This window comes from Chiloscyllium punctatum, chromosome 22 (genome assembly GCF_047496795.1).
Source record: "Chiloscyllium punctatum isolate Juve2018m chromosome 22, sChiPun1.3, whole genome shotgun sequence".
Classification (NCBI taxonomy): domain Eukaryota; kingdom Metazoa; phylum Chordata; class Chondrichthyes; order Orectolobiformes; family Hemiscylliidae; genus Chiloscyllium; species Chiloscyllium punctatum.
In genome coordinates this window covers 55,057,320-55,071,269 of record NC_092760.1, presented here as the reverse complement: position 1 = coordinate 55,071,269, position 13,950 = coordinate 55,057,320, and the positions used below count along the sequence as shown (strand labels likewise).

Here is a 13,950-nt window from a genome sequence, read left to right as displayed (position 1 = left end):
ACAGATGCAAAAACATTAGTTCAACATGTAACTGGAACTTGTAGCCATACCTTTAATAGTTATGTATATAACTTTTTTATTAGCTTCTTAAACAGGGGACACACTAGAAAGAACACTAAGACAGAGAACTTGAAAGAGCTCCATAACAAAACTCTGAGATTATAACAGCAGCAAATAAAATTGAGGTGCACTACAGTCTGAGGTGCAGACAATGTGGTGGTCGGGAAAAAGCAATATTTTGAAAAAGCCTCAGAAAAATGCTGGCAGAGGATGGATCATGAGGTAAAATGTGAATTTGTTCACTTTGGCAGGAAGTTTAAAAGAGTATTAGTCCAATGGAGAATGACTGCAAAATTATGAGGCGTAAAGGGATATATATTTTCTGATGTCTGAGTCACAAACTTCATACGCAGCACATAATCAAGGTAGCTAACAGAAGCTCTTAATTACCAGAGGAATTGAATGTAGAAGTGAGGGTATTATGCTCCATGTGAGACCACTGGTGGGCACTGGTGAGACCACATCTCAAATATTGCAACTTGTATCAGAAAATGTAGATTTTATATGGATGAAGGTGAGAAACTAAGAGGAAGATGACATGAGTGGGAATAGTCTTTACCCTCTAATAATAGCAGAGAATAAATCAGGAGATAGTGAAGGCATGTAAAAAAGGCAACACAGTAATCATGAGTGACTTTAATCTTCATGAAGATAAGGATAGCTAGATCAGCAAAGATATAAGGCAGGTTCAATAAATGATGTCAGAGTCAGAGTAAAATATTCCCACAGAATCAGTGACCATAATATGATAGAATTTAGTATTCCATTTGAGGGAGCGCGGGGGGGGGGGGGGGGAGGGGGGGGTGGTGGGGAGAGGGGGGGTGGTGGGGGAGGAAACCTGACTCAGAAATAACTGTTCTGAGCTTAAGAGCAAATACAAAGCAATGAGGATACAGCTAGCTGGGTGGATTGGCAAAGGCATTTAGTAGTGAAAACAGTAGAGGAAAAATGGTAGATGATTAAGAAAACAGTACATGACTCAGAAAATATACATCCAGTGAGAAAGAATTATTCTAGAAACGGGTAAGCCAGCCATGGTTAACAGGATAGTTAAGACGAGCATCAAATTGAAAGAAAACCCACACGATGTGGCAAAGATTAATGCCAAGTCAGAGGATTAGAGAAGTTTTATGAAAACCAACAAAAAGCAACCAAAAAATGGACAAAATAAACTCTGAGTGTAAACTAGCAACTGACATCAAGATGGGTAGTTTCTTTCAATATATAAAAAGGAACAGAGGCCAAGGTTAACATAGGCTCCTGACAGAATGGGACTGGGGAGTTAATAAAGGGGGACCATGCTAATATGTTACCTACTACCTAAGGGCTCTTAGCTAATTAAGTAGCCGAAAATATTATACCTTATCAAATGTCTAGTTTAGCTAACTAATATAAGGCAAAGAGTTGGGGCAAGTTCAAGATTGTAACATATAATTAATGCAATGCTACTGGGCTCAGTGTTGAGGCCACAATTAGTTGGAATGTACATCAGTGACACAGAAGAGAAAAGCATAAACACAATAGTTGCATTTGTGGCTGACAGAAAAACAGGTGGAAAGGTAATTACTGAGGATGGTGCAAAGGATCTGTAGAGGGATATAGACAGATTAAGTGATGAGCAAGAACTTGGCAGATGTATTATAATCTGAGAAAATATGAGATTTTGCCCTCTGACATGAAGAACAGTCGAGCAGATTATTATTCCGTTGGAGAAAGATTGCGAAAAGCTGCATTACAGAGGGATTTGGGAGTCCTTCTGCATAAATCTCAAGTAGTTAGCATCCAAGTTCACCAGGTAATAGAGAAGGCAAATGGAATGCTGGTCTTTATTTCAATAGAAATGGGGGATTAAAAAGAGATAAGTCTTGCTAAAATAAATCAAGGCATTAGTCAGACCACAGCTGGAATATTCTGAACCTCATATCGAAGGAAAGATATACTGGCATGGGAGGTTATCATGAGAAAGTCCATTCGACTGATCCTAATTGTTTTTTTACTTCATTTATGGGTTGCGGGCATCGTTTGCCAACATTTATTGCCTTTGAGAAGGTGGTGGTGATGAACTACGGCAGTCCACCTGCTATGGATTGACTCACAATGCCATCAGGGAGGGAATTCCAGGACTTTGACCAAGCGACAGTGAAGATACGGCCATTTATTCTAAACCAAGATGGCAAGTGGCTTGAAGGGGAAACTTGAAGGTGGTTGTGGGTTTGGACAGGTTGAGTAGATTAAGTCTGTATGCATTGGAATATAGAAGAATACTATGACATAATTGAAACATACAAGATTCTAAAGGAACTTGACAGGGTAGATTCACAAGGGGAAACCTTTCTGTGAGAGTCTAGGACCAGAAGGCATGATGTCAGATTAAGGGATTGCCTATTTAACGCACAGAGGAGGTGGAATTTCTTCTCTGACGGTGTTAGATTTGTGGAGTTCTTCACCATAGAAGACTGTCGAGGCTGTATTACTAAGTTCATTCAAAGTCAAGACAGACAGGTTTTTAATCAGTAAGGGAATCAAGGGTTATAAAACCAAAGTGGATGTTCTCAGTGAATGACAGAGCAGATTCAATGGGTTGAATGGCCAGTTTCTGACCTTTCAAACTATGGTATTATGGTGTGAAATTTTAGGCTCCTTATTTAAGGAAGCATATAAAAATTATTAAAGGCAGTTCAGACAATGCTCACTAGGCTGATACTTGGCATGAGTAGGTTGTCTAATAGGGATAAGTTGGGTTTGGTTCCATTGGAAAAATGAAGGGCAACTTGATTGAAGTGTCTAAGATCCAGAATGGTCTTGACGTGGTGGAAGTGTTAAGTAGGTTTCCTGATGTGGATCAGTCTGGAACAAGGGGACACTGTTTTAAAAATTAGGATCTTCTGTTCTGGACAGAGATGACGAGAATGTTTTTCCCTAAGAGAACTATGCAACTTTGAACCACTAACTCAGAAGGCAGTAGGGCAGTGTCACTGAATATTTCAAAGTCAGTGATGAGAGATTTTGTTAGGCAGCATTATCACATATTATTGCGGATAGGTGGGAATTTAGAATCAGTCACATAAACAGATCAGCTGTGATCTAATTGAAGATTCAAGGGCTAAATGGTCTACTTCTGTTCCAATTTTTATATCTCTAAACATAATGCAAACATCATGAGGATTTCAATATTCAGAGTCAAGATTAGAGTGGTGCTGGAAAAGCACAGCAATTCAGGCAGCATCAGAGAAGCAGAAAATCAACATTTCAGGCAAAAGCCCTTCATCAGGAAGCTTGAAGGGCTTTTGTCCGAAACGTCGATTTTCCTGCTCCTCGGATGCTGCCTGACCTGCTGTGTGTTTCCAGCACCACTCTAATCTTGACTCTGATTTCCTGCATCTGTAGTCCTCACTTTCATCAACTTCAATGGACATACAAACTTGAAAGCAGAAATTGGCAAAAGTAGTTTGCACAATTAAGTGGGAAAGTTTACTAAGATAAATTGGAATATTACATTGAAAGGTATGATGACAGATGAATAATGGCATATATTTCAGAAATATTTCATAATTCTCAACAAATATACATGCTATTGAAACATAAACACCATCAGAAAAAAAGATTCATCACTAGATCACTAAATAGTTTAAGATACCAAACTGTTCAGACTGCTATTTGTTGCAAGCAAAGTATTCTGAGTGGTTCTTTTGTTAAAGTACAAGACAAAATTCACAGGTTTATATCACACCTTCTGCCACCATAACCTTGCAAAAGTTAAATACAAAGTCCCACTTTCACATTGAGAATAACCTCCGTTGTACTGAATGGCACTGTCACACTGCTAAATGGTACAGAATTAAAACACATCCAGTAACATAAGACTGGGCATCCATGAGGCATTCTGAAACATCAATAGCAGCAGAATTATACTCCAACACAATCTACAACCTCATTGCCCAGCATTTGCCTCACTTAGCCATTACGATCAAGCCAGGAGATGAACCCTGGTTCAGTAGAGAATGTAGGAAGGCATGCCAGAAGCAGCACCAGGCACCCTAAAAATGAAGTGTCAACCTAGTATTGCTACTAAACAGGACTACTTGCATACCAAACAGCATAAGCAACAAGTGATAGATTGAGTTTAGCAATCCCACAACCAAGGGATCAGGTCTAAACTCTGCCGTCCTGCCACATTCAATTGTGAATGGTGGTGGACAATTAACTCAATGGAGGCGGTGGCTCCATAAATATCTCCATCCTCAATGACGGAACAGACCAACACATCAGTACAAAGGGTAAAGCTGATGCATTCGCAACAATCTTCAACCAGAAGATAATCAATCTTGGCCTCTACCAATGGTCCCCAGCTTGACAGACACCAGTCTTCAGCCAATTCGATTCACTCTACGGGATATTAAGAAATGGTTAGAGGCACTGGATATTGCAAAGGTTATAGGCTCTAACAACATTCTGGCAATAATACTGAAGACTTGTGCTCCACAAACTGCCGCTCCTCTAGCCAAGCTGTTCCAGCACAGTTACAACAATCCCATCTACCTGACAATGTGGAAAGATTGCCTAGGTATGTCCTGCACACAAAAAGCAACATAAATCAAATCCGGCCAATGACCGCCCCATCAATCTACACTCCATCATCAGTAAAGTGGTAGAAGGGTGTCATCAATAGCAACTGCACAGCAATAAACCTCACACTGATGGTCAGTTCGGGTTCTGCCAAAGACACTCACCTCCTGATTTCGTTTCAGCTTTAGTATAAACATGGGCAGATGAATTCAATTCCAGAGGTGAGGTGAGTGTGACAGCCCTTGACATCAAGGCTGCATTCAACATCAAGGAGACCAAAAAAACTGGAATCAATGGGAATTAAGGGCAAATTCTCCATTGGTTGGTGTCATACTGGCACAGAGGAAAATGGTTGTCAATGTGGGAGGTCACTCATTTCAGCTCCAGGATATCTCTGGAGTTCCTTAGGCAATTGTCTTGAGCTCAACAATCTCCAGTTGCTTCATCAATGAGCTTCCCTACGATGTAAGGTCAGATGTAGGGATGTTCACTGATGATTGCACTTCCAGATACTGAAGCAGTCCATGGAACAAGATCTAGACCATATCCAGGCTTGAGATGACAAGCAACAAGTAACACTCATACCACACAATTGTCAGACAATGACCAATTAGGGACAACCTAATCGTAGCTCCATGAAATTCAAAGGCATTAACATCACGGAATGTCCCCCACTATCAACATGCGTGGGATTACCATTGACCAGAAAGTCAACTGGATGCACTGTACAAACACAGTGGCAACAAATGAGCTCAGAGAGTAGGAATACCGCAGTGGATAAATCACCTCATGTCTTTTCAAAGCATGTCCACCATTTACAAGGCACAAGCTTTTATTTATTTATATAATACTGTCACTTGTACTTAATGCTACACACATGCCTGGATAGGTGCAGCTCCAACAATGTCAAGAAGTTTGGCACTATCCAGACAAAGCAACCCACTTTATTGGCACCTCATCCACAAACATAAACACCTTACATCACCGACACTCAGTAGCAATGCAGAAATTCACAAAAGATCCTGAGACAGCACCTTTCAAACCTACGAACACTTCTATCTGGAAGGACAAGGGCAGCAGATACATGGGAACACCATCATCTGCAAGTTCCTCTCAAGTATTCATCTTCCTGACATGGAAATACATTGCCGCTCCTTCACTTTGCCTGGTCAAAATCCTGGAATTCCCTCCCAAAAGGACACTGTTGGTCACCCTGCAGCATATGGACTGCAGTGGTTCAAGAAGGTGGCTCACAGTCATCTTTTCAAGGGCAATGAGGAATGGGCCAGCCAGCAACACATATATTCTACGAGTGAATTAAAAAAACATAATGGAAAATATCACTCTGTGCATTTGCAACATTCTAAAGTTAAGACTGGGTCAGAAAAGAAAGAGCATTGCATGGTCCTGTCAGCCTGCACTACCTGGAGCAGTGTTATGTTCCTTGCTGATGGCAATACTGCAGAAGTTAGATCCCAGAATGAAACCTGGCTTGAAAGATCATATGTTTAATTTTTGCAGCTGACTAATGTGGCAGTTATTCATTGGAACATATTCAAACAAGATTACAGCTGTCCTTTAAAAACAGAGCACGAGTTTTTCTAAAACAAAAAAGAAATAGAAGCTTAGAAGAGGGTTAGAAAAATCTTAATACAAACAAAGTCTCAATCCATTTTCCAACAACATGTACTGCAGTATTTCAATTCCAAAGAAATATCACTCCAATCTCAACGTCTTTAAATCTTTATGTAACAGACATTGCCTAGTTTCGTTGATTTGAACTGTAGAGCCAACTTCTTAACTTTCTCAGTTCCAACAACTTGAAGATTTGTAACCAAACTCTGCTTGCTTGAAGTACCATAGACTGGAACCCACTTCTGCTGAGAGGACCAATTTTCCTGAATTGACTCAATTTCCTTGCTCGGAGGAACTATGTTACTTTCCATGTGAAATCTGTGTTCTTCTGAACTAAAACCTTGAACGTTAAAAGTTCTGAAAGACAAAACTAAGCTAACTGCCTGAAAGTATTTACTCTGTCTGCCATAAAAGAACAGTATATAAAAATTTTCAGCATTTACATAAATGACTTAGATGCATATATAGGAATATGGTAAGTAAACCTGCCCCAAAATAGAAGATGTGGTACACAGTGAGGAAGATTATCTCAGGCTACAACAGGACCTTGATCAGACCAAGGAGTGGTAAATGGAGTTTAATTTTGGTAAATGTGAGGTGTCGCGTTTTCATAAGGGAAATCAGGGCAGGACTTATGCAGTTAATGGTAAGGCCCAGAGGTGTTGTTGAACAAAAAGACCTGGGTATGTAGGTGCAAAGTTGATTGAAAACGGAATTGCAGGTATACAGAGTGGTGAAGACGACATTTGGCAAGCTTGTCTTCGTTGGTCAGAGCACTGAGTATAGCATTTGGGATATCACGTTGCGACTGTACAGGACATTGATGAGGCCACTTTTAGATTATGACATATCATTCTGGTCACCTTTTACAGGAATGATTTTGTTAAACTTGAGAGGGTGCAGAAAAGATTTACGAGGATGTTGCAGGGTGGGACTGGAGGGTTTGAGTTACAGAGGGAAGCTGAATAGGCTGGGGCCTTTTTCCTGCAGTGTCAGAAGCTCGGGGGGGGGGGGGGGGGAAACCTTCTGGAGGTTTATAAGATCAGGATGGGCATGTATAGGGTGAAAAGCAACGGTCTTTTTCCTAGGGTGGTTGAGTTCAAGACTAGACAGCATAGATTTAAAGTTTAGAAAGGAAAGATTCGAAAAGGACCTGACTGGTAAGATTTTCATGCAGAGGTTAGTGTGTGTATGTAATGAGCTGCCAGAGGAATTGATGGAGGCAGGTACAATTACAACACTTAAAAGACAGCTGGAGAAAGGGATTAAAGGGATATGGGCCAAATGCTAGCCAATGGGACTAGGTCAAATTGGAATGCCTGGTCAGTGCGAACAAGTTGAACCGAAGGGTCTGTTTCCGTGCTGTATGACTCTATTTTAGCCATTAACACTACAGGGATGTCCCAAGCACTTGACCGTAATCACATACTTTCTTGAAACTAATGCACTTGGGTCACTGCTTCAAATAATTTCCTAACCTGTTTGACAAATAGATTAACTTCTTAGAACTAACCAAAATCCATGCCTCTATTTTGAAATCCAAATATAAATAATGCACCTTTCATCACAACAAAGAGAACTATTTGAAACAAGAGCATTATTTAATTTCTAAATCCTAATCTTAATAAATTTTAAAGCACAAAACAGGAATCAGGTTTAATTATACATTTGCATATCTTCAAATAAATCTGTATTCATATGTCTAAACTAGATACACAAAGTGTTCAAGGTTCTGTGCTGTTGAAGAATATATAATTAAGAGAAAATTGTGAGCCAATGAGCGAGCAAATAGAGAAAAGCACATTGAGCCAAAGGAAGTATAAGAATAGAGGCAGCAAGAATTTAAACCGGGCTAAAACATTTTATGATTAAATCTTAGAAAACCAAAAATAGCACCAAATAGAAATCAAAGATAAATTTTCAACTATGGACCCTGTGGAAATGAATGAAATTCGAAGTGCCAGTCTTTGTTATATTTGTGATATGCTTACATTTTTCCTTTGAAAGGTTTTGACTATTTATCTTCAGTTACAACTATTCTTCAAAGAGAAAATGAACACTGCCTGTCATTGCATAAAAATAATGGATTGGTAAAATAATCAAAATGAAATTGCGTGGTCAAATAATTCTGACAATCTCTCAAATCAGAAGAAGACAATTGAAATGATTCGTCTTCTGAAATTAAGAAGATCTTTTTTCTTTTTACTCACATGCAAAGTTACCCTTTCATGCCTACATACATGCAGCAATGGAGAACAATAATCTAGCAGTGCTGTCTTTCAGATAAGATGATAGATATATTCATTTTGGTTTCATGCTTCCATATTGAAGATACAGACCTTGCTTTGGGAGACTACTTCAAAACCTTTCACTTTGATTTTGTTAACTAGAAATCAATTTGTTAGTCAATAATTGTCTTGACAGCTGCATCAAGAGCAAATGCTGTTATCTTAAGACAAAAATTTGTTACCTGCCCGTCTGGGTCCAACATGATGAGATGTTAAAGATAGGGATGCAGACCGAGATTTGGGAATTGTCAACAGGTTTGAACTGGAAGGTCCATTTGCCTGTGAACCTGCATTTAAAGTACTTGAAAAGGGAAAACCGACAAACAAGTCAGTCAAAAACTGCTCTCAAACCACTTTAACATAGATTAAAAAGTTGCACCCACCAATATGTTGTGTAAGCACAAATATATAATATGTTAAGAGATACAATTTAAATAATTAACCTCTTAAGTTAAACTTCCATCCGTGAGTTGTTTTGTCTCCAAGAAAATATCGAGTCATACAGCATGGAAACACACCCTTCCGTTCAATTTGTCCGTGCTGAATAAAGTTTTTCAAACTAAACTAGTCCCATTTTCCTGCACTTAGCATGTATCCCTCTAAATCTTTCCTATTCATGCACATGTCCAAATGTCTTAAAGTAATAGTAACTGTACCTGCACCGACCAATTCCTGGCAGTTCATTCCACGTTTAAATCACCATCTGTGAAAAAGATGCCCCTCAGGTCTCTTTTACATCTTTCTCCTCTCAGCTTGAAGTTGTGCCCTCTAGTTTTGAACTCCTCTGCCCTCAGAAAAATACCTTTACTATAATCTTATCTATGCCCCTTATGATTTATAAACCTCTACAATGTCAATCCTCAACTTGTGATGCTCCAGTGAAAGCGTCCCAGCCTCTCCTTATAATTCAAACCCACCAGCCCTGGCAACATTCTCCAATTTAATAATATCCTTCATCTAGCAGAGTGACCAGAACTGTACACTGTAATTCAGTGTGGCCTTACCAGTTCTGTACAACTGCACATAAAGTTCCAACTCTTATACTCAATGGTCTGAGCAATGAAGGCAAACGTGCTAAATGCCTTCCTTACCACCCTGCCTAGCTTTGTCGCGACTTTCAAAGAACTACATACCTGAACCCCTAGATCGCTCTCTGTTTGACAACATGCCCAGAGTACTACCACTAACTGTGTAAATTCTGCCATTATTTGTCTCACCAGAATGTAACACCTTGCAGTTGTCTAAATTAAACTTGATCTGCCACTTTTCGGCCCACTGACCCAATCGATCAAGATCTCTTTGCAATCTTAGATAACCTTCTTCACTCTCTACTATACCATCAATTTTGGTGTCATCCACAAACTTGTGAACCATGCTACCTGTATTCTCAACCAATTTATATAAATGACAAACAGCAAAAATCCCTGCAGAATATCACTGGACACAGGCCTCCACCATTACTCTGTCTCTTACCATCAAGCCAATTTTGTAGCCAATTGGCAAGCTCTCTGTGAATCTGATGTGATCTAACTTTACTAACCAGTCTACCATGCAGAAACTAGTCAAAGGCCTTACTGAAGTCCATTCAGACAACTTCTATCACTCTTCCCTCATTTATCTTCTTGGTCACATCCTCACAAAACTCAGTTAAAGTTTGCAAGAGTTGACTTCCTATGCACAAAGGCATGCTGACTGTGCCTAATCAGCCCTTGCCTCTCCGAGTCCATGTAAATTCTGTCTCTTAGAATCCCCTCCAACAACTTACTCACTACTGACTAGTCTATAGTTCCCAGGCTTTTCCTTGCAACCTTTCTTAAATAAAGGCACAACATTAGCCACCCTCCAGTCTTCCAGCACTTCACCTTTGGCTGTGTGTAAAACAAATACCTCTGCTAAAGACACCACAATTTCTTCCCTGGCTTCCCACAATATTTTGGTATATGCTTGATCAGGTCCTGGAAATGTATCTACCTTTATGCTTTATAAGACCTCCAGGACCTCCTCTTCTGAAATGTGGACTATCTCAAGACATGGGTATTTATTTCCTGGAGTTCCCTAGTTTCTATGTCTTTCTCCCGTAAGTACTGATATGAAGTTTTTGGTCAGAATCTCGACCATCTCTTGTGGTTCCACAAGTAGATGATTTCGTTGATCTTTAAGTGGGTCTACTCACTCCCCAGTTATTCCTAATGTTCTTGTTGAATTGCCTTGGATTATTCTTAATGTTATCTGCTAAGGCTATCTCATGTTCCCTTCCTGCCGTGCTGGTCTCCCTCTCTCTTAAGAATGCCCCCTACTCCCCTTATGCTCTTCAAGAATTCACTTAATTCTAGTTGTCTATTCCTGACATATGCATTTTTCTTTTTCTTTACCAAAGCTTCATTAACTCTATTTATCCATTGTTATCTACTCCTACCAGCCTTATCCTTCACTGAATAGGAACATATTGCCTCTCAACTCTCTTACAACACTGTTGAAAGTCTCCCATTTGCCAATTATCCCTTGACCTGTGATTAGTCTACTCCAATCAACTTTTGAAAGTTTCTATCTCATTCTATCAAAATTGGTCTTACTCCAATTTAGAACTTTAACTTTTACAGAAGGCCTATCCTTTTCCTCTAGTTTTAAAATATTCTGTTATTAGTTTTAAAATTCTATTTAAAATAGTTATGATCACAAGACACAAAGTGCTCCCTTACTATCACTTCATTCACTTGTCCTGCCTTACTTTTTAAGAGAAGTTTTAAATTTTGCTTCTTCTCTAGTAGGTACATTTACAGATTGAAGAAGAAAGTTTTTCTGAACATATTTAACAAATTCCTCCTCATCCAAGCCAGTCCCAATCCATGTTTGGAAAGTTAAAATTCCCCACTATTACAACTCTATTACTCTTACAGACATCTGAGGCCTCCCTACGTATTTGCTCCTCAGTTTTCCGCTGACCTTTGGGGGTCCTATTGTACAATCACATGAAAGTGATGATCCCCTTCTTATTTCTGAGTTCCACCCATATAGCTTCAGTGAACGATCACCCAGGAATATCCTCTCTAAATACAGCAGTAATATTTTCCCTAATCACTCCCCTCTTATCTTGCCTCCCTTTCTATCTTTGTTAAAGCATCTAAATCCTGCAACACTGACCTGCCAGTCCTGTCCCCCCCTCAGCTCTGTATCTGTAACAGCTATGATATCCCAGTCCCATGTTCCTAGACATGCCCTGAGTTCATCCACCTTATCTGTCAGACCTCTTGCATTGAAAAGAATTCTTCAGAGTTTCCTTGTTTTCTGACATGCTCTTACCTGCCATCTTGTCTAATTAACTTGTTCTCTTTAACTGCAGAACAATCCATAGAATGAGAATTAGGATCCCTACACTGTGGAAATAGGCCCTTTAGCCAAACAAGTCCACACCGACCCTCCGAAAAATAACCCACTCAGACCCATTCCCCTACCCTATATTTGCCTTAGCACTGCTTCCTCACAGTGCCAGGGACCTGGGTTCAATTCCTGCCTCAGGCAACTGTCTGTGTGGAGTTTGCACATTCTCCTCATGTCTGCGTGGGTTTCCTCCAGGTGCTACAGTTTCCTCCCACAATGCAAAGATGTGCAGGTTAGGTGAATTGGCTATGCTAAATTGCCCATAGTGTTAATTGCATTAGTCAGGGGTAAAATATAGGGAAATGAGTCTGGGTGGGTTACTCTTCGGATAGTCAGTGTAGGGAATCTAATCTAAAGCACCTAATCTACACATCCCCGAACACTATGGGCAATTTAGCATGACCAATTCACCTAACCTGCACATCTTTGGACAGTGGGAGGAAACCCACACAGACAAAGGAGAATGCAATGTGCAAACTCCACACAGACAATCTGATGCTGGAATTGAACCTGGGTCCCTGTCACTGTGAGGCAACAGTGCTAACCACTGAGCCACCATGCTGCCCTACTTTCTCTGTAGCTTTCTCTGTATTCTCACTACTACTTAGGAAACCCCTACCTCCATTCTTAATTAAAGGCTCTTGAGTAACTCCAGCAATCTCCTCGACAGGATATTGGTCTCCCGTTTGAACCAACCCTTTTTAAGCAGGTCTCTTCTGCTCCAGAAGAGATTTCCACAATCCAAAACTCTGAGTCCTTCACCCTTGCACCATCTGCTTAGCCATTCATTTATCTGCCCGATCCTCCTCTTCCTCCTCTCACCAGCACGTGGCATTGAAGTAATCCAGAGATTACTATCTTTGACATCTTGCTTTTTAACCTCCTACTTAATGTCCTATATTGCCTCTGCACAACCCGATCCCCTTTTCTACCAATGTATACAATGACCTCTGGCTGTTCAGGGGCAGCATGGTGGCTCAATGGTTAGCACTGCAGACTCACAACGGCAGGAACCAGGGTTTGATTCCAGCCTTGGGCGACTGTCTGTGTGGATTTGCAGATGACACTAAGGTCAGTAGAGTTGTGGATAGTAACGAACGATGTTGTAGATTACAGAGAGACACAGATAAGCTGCAGAGCTGGGCTGTCAAGTGGCAAATGGTGTTTAATGCAGAAAAGTGAGAGGTGATTCACTTTGGAAGGGGTAACGGGAATGCAGATTACTAGGCTAATGATAAGATTCTTGGTAGTGTAGACGAGTAGAGAGATCTCAGAGTCCAGGCACACAAATCCTTGAATGTTGCCCCGGGTTGTTAAGATGGCATATGGTGTGTTAGCTTTTATAGGTAGAGGGAGTAAGTTTCGGAACCATGAGACCATTCTGCAGCTGTACAAAGCTCTGATACAACCAAATTTGGAATATTACATACAGTTCTGGTCACTGCATTTTCAGAAGGATGTGGAAGTTTTGGAAATGGTTCAGAGGAGATATACTAGGATGTTGCCTGGTACGGAGGTAAGGTCTTATGAGGAAAGGTTAAGGAACTTGAGGCTGTTTTCGTTAGAGAGAAGGTTGAGTGGTGACTTAATTGAGACATTTAAGATAATCAGAGGGTTAGATAGGGTGGACAGTGAGAGCCTTTTTTCTCGGGGATGGGGACGGCAATGGCTAGCATGAGGGGACATAGCTTTAAATTGAGGGCAGATGTCAGAGGTAGTTTCTTTACTCAGGGGGTAGTAGGGGCATGGAAAGCACTGCCTGCAACAGTAGCAGACTCGCCAACTTTAAGGAGATTTAAATGGTTATTGGATAGGCATATGGATAAGAATGGAAAATTGTACGTTAGATGGGCTTCAGATTGTTGCATTGACCTGTGGAACTATTGAGGGCTGAAGGGCCTGTAGCGCGCTGTAATGTTCTATGTTCTATTTACTCTCTCCTTTGACAAGTTGCTGCAACTGCTCCAAGAAGTCCTTGACTTTTGCACCAGGGTGGTAATACACCTTCCTGAATTCTGGCTCA

At 40.4% G+C, this 13,950-nt stretch overlaps 1 protein-coding gene across 4 annotated transcripts in view; it reads right to left on the bottom strand.

Annotated features, from left to right (window-relative positions):
* Positions 1 to 13,950, bottom strand: part of pde3b (phosphodiesterase 3B) — a 249,067-nt gene that overhangs the window by 31,638 nt on the left and 203,479 nt on the right. For all 4 annotated transcript variants that reach the window (XM_072592355.1, XM_072592356.1, XM_072592357.1 and 1 more), the window contains exon 5: positions 8,732 to 8,850. In XM_072592355.1, the coding sequence (XP_072448456.1) occupies positions 8,732 to 8,850 (119 nt within the window). The remainder of the gene's footprint in view (positions 1 to 8,731; positions 8,851 to 13,950) is intronic.